We start from the raw sequence: 7,443 nt of genomic DNA, 5'->3' as shown, positions 1-7,443 counted from the left end.
ATTATTATCGCAGTCATTATTATTATATACGTGTAAGTCTTTTATAATGAGCAAAAAACACCAACGAGGATAAGGAAAAATAATAATTTCCAAACCCAAGAATATGTGAAAACAGAGTAAGGAAAAATATTTGCATTTCCAGACTATTGCCCCTATTCAGTTTTCTAAAATATAAAATGAAGAATTCCTGAAAAATTTATATAAAAATAATTGAAGCAGAGTTATGACAAAAGTTTAGTGATCATTTTATGATCGTCAAACATGACCGAATTAATTCAAGGCTCACTCATTTTCATTACCCAAAACTGTGTCTTTACCATAATTGAGTGTCTTTTGAACTTCACTTAAAGAATGTTTTCTCAAATGCCACTCAAACCAGCAATAAATAAAGGAGCAAACGATCATCTAAATCAGACTGTACTTTGCTGTTTGGTGATCTTGCAACATTTACATCATCAAACCGATGTGTCCGAGGTGAATATATGCAGGTTTTGCACGTTTTAGGTTTCTTTTCATCATCTAAACACGTTATCCCTTCGAGAAAACCAATGTAAAAAATTAAAATATTTACAGATGACTACTTTATACCAAATATAATGCTGAAAATAATGCTGTAATGAACCATTAATGTTCAATTTAATCTGTAAAATCTACAGAAAGAAAAAGTAAGAAAAAAAATAGAATTTTGAAATGGAAAACGTGTAGGAACCCTGTCTGGCATACCAATAATATAGTTTTAATTTATCAATAAACATTTAAATGCAGTACAGATTTATCTTTTTACAGAATACATAGAAAAATTATGTAGTCAAATAGGACTCTGGTATTTAATTAGTATTTGTATAAGTGGATTCATACAGTGACACTTCACATTCTGTGTAATGTGTCCTATGTGTACCTTCAGTAGCCCCTCATAATGACATCACAGCCGCAGCAGGTGTAGGATTCCACTCCTCCCATCGCGTTGTCCTGACATCACCCTATCTCCTAGCAACACCCTTGCATTCATTCTGATTGGCTGGTTCTACACACCTCCGCTCACTGATTGGTGATTTTCTTTTCACTGGCAACCGTCAAAATGTTATTCACCGTGTCTCTCACGTGTCTTAAGAGCTCAACAGCGCCACCATAAGACACCCGGTACAACGCCATCTGTGTGCTGCTGCTGCCCAACAGTTACATCTACACAATGTGCATTAGACAAACATTACAATAAACAATGCGCTAAATATTTTTCAAACATTTATACGACTGCTCTGACATAAAAAAATTCAAATGTTGAAGCAATATGAATATTGTTATGCAAAATAATAAATAAAGGAAAAAAAAGACGAATATTCATCTGTAGATTGCCATGTTTTATTATCTCTTATCTCTTTTTATAAGCTATTTTCTCCAGTAAAATCAAAGTCAGTGTGGTGTAAAAACAAAATGGACACATTAAGAAAACTATTTAATAAAGAATTCAGTAATTCGTTAAAAAAATTTGAAGTTTCATGAAAAAAATAGCTTGAAAATATCTGAAAACTACTTGGAAATTGTATAGATTTTTTTTTTTTTTTTTTTTTTTTTTAAAGATTTCATTTATACATCTTTGAAATTTGAAGTACCATTACTCATTCTAGCCATCCAATGTCATTTCTAATGTTTAAACAAGTAATCCATACTAAGTAGCTAATGAACAATTAGAACAGACCAATATCCATGCAGCGTTTCAATACCAATCCAGTGTTGCATGCTAAATTTACCCGATTTCAGATTGTTTGCAAACCGCAGACACTCGACCCCCTTGTCGCCTTGAACTTGAACTTTCTCGATCAGACCCATAAAGCAGAAATTTGTGCTGCTGTGCATGTGATCATGCCGGGATGAACTTTAGTAACCCATGCTTTTCAGACGCTTTTTTTCTCTGAAATCAGCCCATCACTGGCTGCGTCTACAGCCCAGCCTCCTCTCTCATTGGACTGCACCTCAGAGCCAAACTGTCAGCCCATGTGGCGTGGCCATCGAGGATGTCAGACATTTAAATGAAACAGACACAGGGACTCAGAAGGGCGAGAGTAATTTTTAGGGCTTGGCCAAAGGGGGAATCAGGAAACTCTCCATTCTGTACCGGGAGCCGACAAAAAATAAGAGGAGTATAGTCGCCTCTATCCCAAAGGATCTGCGTGAAACAACGTTAATCTGTACACACACCCAGGTAAGGGAGCATGTATTATTAATCGTGTCAATTCTAGATCGGTTTCAGACATGCAAATTCAAGATTTATTTTTTTTGTAACACCATGAAAAACTGAATATCTAAAAAAAGAAGAAACGAATCATTCCTTTTGAGTCGGATCTTTTTGGCGAATCACGAAACGGCTGAATCACTGAAGCGAGAATTTAGAGTGAGGATTTGACTGATGAGTTGAAATGTACTTAAATACCTAAAGAAGCAGGAAATGTTAGAAATATTCCATGTTTTATGCATTTTATTAAATTTTTATACAAAGATATTTTTTAACGCAGTGCATATGGGATGCTGGGATGGCGTGCTGACGCAGTTACGTCATGACGTAAAGGAATTGCTGAATCGCTGTTCATTGAAACAACCTGTTCGAAAGAATCGATTCGTGTAAATGAGTCGAACGTTTTACAAATCTCAGTTGAAGAATATTACACACTTGTGAATATATTTAAAAAGCACACTTTTCACTTAAAGTGAGTAAGCGTTTAGCTGAAGGCATTAAAAAAAAAAAAAAAAAAAAAAAAAAAAAACATGATGACAGCATCTCGCGCTATTTCTGTGAGATTACACCTGAGAGAAGTAGCATTATGCTGTGAATCTTTTTCTCTATAAACAAAAAAGAAAACATGGTAAGACCACACATTAATGTAATATGTTGGGATGTGGAAAAGCATCAGGGCGGTCACTGTAGAGCCAGTGCGGAATTTATCACTCTCTGAAACCTCCTTGACAAGCTTTGGCATGTAACCAGTGTCACTGAGGACAGAAGGATGTGGAGATGCTTTTAGGACAGTTTTGTGTGACGCTATCTATAGTCTAGTCCTTATTGGAGGACTCTCTCTGTATCATCCTTGGCTTGTCAGGAATGAACATGCAGCCTAGACATCCTTTTTTAAATGTTCAGCTGACTACAGTGTTTATATTTGGGGTCCAAATGATGTATGTGTGAAAATAACATTGGGACACAAATACACACACACAAAACAAATCAAAATAAACATGATTTTATCAGTTTATCAAGATTTAGTAAATTATTTTGGCACATTAATTGGCTAATTTATGTTTTATACTCGTATATCACATGGTCCAAGCACTGTGTGAGTGTGGTTGATGTTTTAAGGACTTTAAGACTGTAATACTGTCATCAGCTGATGACACCACTGCATCATGGGAGATTGTTAATCAGAGCTGTAGCGAGGTGAGCGGTCAGCTACATCAGTAACTCAACGGCTACTTCGGATCTGGGTCAGGTAGATTACAGTCCCTTCAGAAATGTGTTTTTTTTTCTCGATCTGGATTCTGCTAATCCTAAAGTTGTTGTATTGTGGTTAAATGTTAAACACTCAGAATAGTAATAGTACTACTGTAATCTTAACTTGTTTAGGGAAGTCTGGTTCACACCAAAACCAATTTAGCTGTTTTGTGGTGCTGGTTTATCTATAGCTTTGTTAAATTTTGTTCAGTTTGTTGGTTTTTTAACATGTCTCTATAGTGATTTAAATGACTGGCACACATGCACGTTTACAGACAAGCTGTTGCATGTGATCACCTGCCCGGCAAAGACTCCTTCCGGTTGTCACTATGGCAACAAAGAGCACTAATTCCTCCTCTCAGACTTCCTGAGACTTCCACATTTACTAATTCTGTTTATGTAATTGTAAAGTTTTTTTTTTTTTTTTTTTTTTTTTTTTTAAATATAACTTTCCTAACTAAAAAAATAATTTTCACATTATGGCTTAAATCCACTCTCAATTACTTGTTACCCTGTCAGGTTATTTTTGTTAGCCTGTGAGACTTGATGCCTCTTATTACAGTTTAATCATAAAATACTATAAATGATTATAAAAGTAGAAAATATGACATGCATTATTTTTATATCATAGCTCTGTGTGAGAAGCGGCCTAAAATTAAAGTTATTATTCTCTGAAAACCCTGCTCTAGCTCTCATTAGCACATTTACGAGAGAAGTAGTGACATCTGATTCATAAGTGAATCATATCTTTTTGTTCATGAATCAACAAGAAACAGAATTTGTTTATAATTTCTCCAGTATGGAAAAATGATTTTAAAAAAAGATGCTTAGAAGTGTTAGTAAAGGCTTCTCCTATGATTTTCTTTTATTTGCACAATTAAGTTTATTGATTTATGACGCATCATTTCTGCAAAATGATCTGTCCTACTTTTAGAGCTCTTTATTGCACACTAATGTCGTTTAAAACTGTGGAAGCTTGTTATGAACTAGCTGTTATGTAATGCATGTTTACTGTTTTACATTTTTAACATCATTACAGAAAAATGCATAATATTTTCAGAATTTTTCTTCTGTAAATTATTCTATATAGATGAAATTAACTTGTTTTAACTTGAAATTTAAAAATTTAACTTGAGGTTCACCTTTTTTATTTATTCTGCTTGCTTTGTAAAGATGGTAAAATAATCAGATGGCATACTGTACAGTTAGATGAGCTGATTTCTCTCCTGGCATATTTAATGCCGTTTCTGTGGTCCTCTAAATTAAAATGAACCCTCCTTTGTGTTTCGAGGAAAGTGGAACAGAGGGACACTTTGTACTTGTCACCGCTTCTTGATTGCATTGAATGAACAGGAATCCCATCCATGCTGTCGCTTTGAGTGCTCTGACCCTGAAACCGGGAACAAAAGTGTCCAGCTTTTTAGGCCACGCCCCCCCCCCCCCCCCCCCCAAGCACACTCTCCCGCCTATACCCAATTTTGCACCAACTTGGTGACCCCAACACACACACTGCTGATTTTAAATGAATGACACATTCACATTCACACAGTTCTTGATAATGCAAATGTAGATCAAGCTGACAGAATCGCTCCATTCTTCTGTTCATTGACTGACCCCTTCTTTCTTGTTCTTTATCTTTCTTTTATTAGAATCAAAGAAAATCTAGCCAGAAATGGAGGATATCGTTATAGCTGGAATTTCAGGTCGCCTTCCTGAGTCTAACAATTTGGAAGAATTTTGGCAGAACCTTTTCAATGGAGTGGACATGGTCACAGAAGACGACAGGCGGTGGAAACCAGGTATGCTAACAACATTCAGTCCAAATCATTTTTATATCGGTTTACTTGCTTAACACGATTTTTATAGTAAATGCTTTTCCGAAGGTGATCCTTGTGGTCGCCTTGCCTACCTGGCTGCTGTTCTGTGCTTTTCCTTGTCCGTCTGGCTTTGGGTGTTATAAAAGGCCCGTCTCTCTTTTCTCTGTTGGCACCAAGCTAATACTCTCATTCATGTGCTAAAGCACGAGCAGGCTTAGGGCGATGAGTAGAGAGCACTTTTGATTCCTTTTTTTCCCCCCTTTTTTAAAATTCTAGGTCTGTATGGCCTTCCCAGACGAAATGGAAAACTAAAAGAAATCGACAGATTTGATGCAGCCTTCTTTGGTGTGCATCCCAAACAGGCCCACACCATGGACCCACAGCTGAGGCTTATGCTAGAGATATCGTACGAGGCCATCGTTGATGGAGGTTAGTATCAGCTGCTCTCTTTTATAATAGGTATTAATATTAAGGTATTTTGTGGTGGCTCATGATATTGCAAAATGTATAGCTTGCATATAATGGTTAAAAAAGTAAATGTTATTTTATAGCAATTATTTTATTTTAGTGTTTTTATGATGCTGATTAAAAAGTGATTGTATATATTATGCTTTAGCTACCCATATGATGTTTAACCAGAAGTTTGGGGTCAGCAAGATTTTATTTATTTATTTATTTAAAGGTGCCCTAGAATCAAAAATTTAATTTATATTGGCATAGTTAAATAACAAGAGTTCAGTACATGGAAAAGACATACATTGAGTTTCAAACCCCATTGCTTCCTCCTTCTTATATAAATCTCATTTGTTTAAAAGACTTCCGAAAAACACGCGGATCTCAACATAGCACCGACTGTTACGTAACAGTCGGGATCATTAATATGTATGACCCCAATATTTGCATATATGCCAGCCCATGTTCAAGGCATTAGACAAGGAAAGGCAGTATTAACGTGTGGATCTGTGCACAGACAAAGTCAGCAAGAACAACAGCAAAAAATGTCAGATGGAGCAATAATAACTGACATGATCCATGATATCATGATATTTTTAGTGATATTTGTAAATTGTCTTTCTAAATGTTTCATTAGCATGTTGTTAATGTACTGTTAAATGTGGTTAAAGTTACCATCGTTTCTTACTGTATTCACGGAGACGAGCCGTCGCTATTTTCATTTTTAAACATGTGCAGTCTGTATAATGCATAAACGCAACTTCATTCTTTATAAATCTCTCCAACAGTGTAGCATTAGCCGTTAGCCACAGAGCATAGCCTCAAATTCATACAGAATCAAACGTAAACATCAAAATAAATACTTTACTCGCATAATTCGAAGCATGCATACAGCATGCATGACGAACATCTTGTAAAGATCCATTTGAGGGTTATATTAGCTGTGTGAACTTTGTAAATGCACTGTAATATAGTGGAGAGCTCGTGTGGCAGGGAGCACGCCATTTAAAGGGGCGGCGCTGCCAAAATCAGTGTATAGTTAATTATTCCCCAAAATAGGCAGTTAAAAAAATTAATTTAAAAAAATCTATGGGGTATTTTGAGCTGAAACTTCACAGACACATTCAGGAGACACCTTAGACTTATATTACATCTTGTGAAAAAGCATTCTTGGGCACCTTTAAGAAATTAATCAGTTCAGCAAGGATGCATTGACATTTATAATGTTACAAAAAAAATTCTATTCAAATAAATGCTGTTTATGCTATTCATCACATAATCCTAAAAAAAAAGCAGCATGTTTTCCAAAGAAAATATTAACGGTTTTCAACATTGATAATAATCAGAAATGTTTCTTGCGCACCAAATCAGCATATTGGAATGATTTCTGAAGGATCATGTGACACTAAAGACTTGAGTAATAATGATAAATTCAGCTTTGTTATCACAGGAATACATATTATATTAAAATATAAAACAATAATATTTCACAGTATTACTGTTTTTTTTTTTTTTTATCAAACAAATGCATCCTTGGTGATCATAAGTGACTTCTTTGAAAATCCCCCAAATTTTTGAACGTAATGTATGTTTATTTTATGTTTATTAGTGTATATGGCGTTTATAGTATGTATTTAAATAAAAGGAAACTAATTTGTTAGTGCTAAACATGTGTGACATTTGCTGTGCATA

General features: G+C 35.2%; 1 protein-coding gene across 1 annotated transcript in view; it reads left to right on the top strand.

The window, feature by feature from the left end:
• Nucleotides 1–1,986: 1,986 nt before the first annotated feature.
• fasn (fatty acid synthase) overlaps nt 1,987–7,443 on the top strand; it is a 26,382-nt gene continuing 20,925 nt past the window's right edge. Inside the window, exons 1-3 of the mRNA XM_067370325.1 lie at nt 1,987–2,200; nt 5,131–5,280; nt 5,575–5,727. Coding sequence (XP_067226426.1) covers nt 5,154–5,280; nt 5,575–5,727 — 280 coding nt within the window. The 5' untranslated portion in view covers nt 1,987–2,200; nt 5,131–5,153. The remainder of the gene's footprint in view (nt 2,201–5,130; nt 5,281–5,574; nt 5,728–7,443) is intronic.

The sequence above is a fragment of the Chanodichthys erythropterus genome, chromosome 19 (assembly GCF_024489055.1).
Source record: "Chanodichthys erythropterus isolate Z2021 chromosome 19, ASM2448905v1, whole genome shotgun sequence".
Lineage (NCBI taxonomy): Eukaryota > Metazoa > Chordata > Actinopteri > Cypriniformes > Xenocyprididae > Chanodichthys > Chanodichthys erythropterus.
The sequence above is the reverse complement of the archived record's forward strand: the minus strand, read 5'-3'. Positions and strand labels throughout refer to the sequence as shown.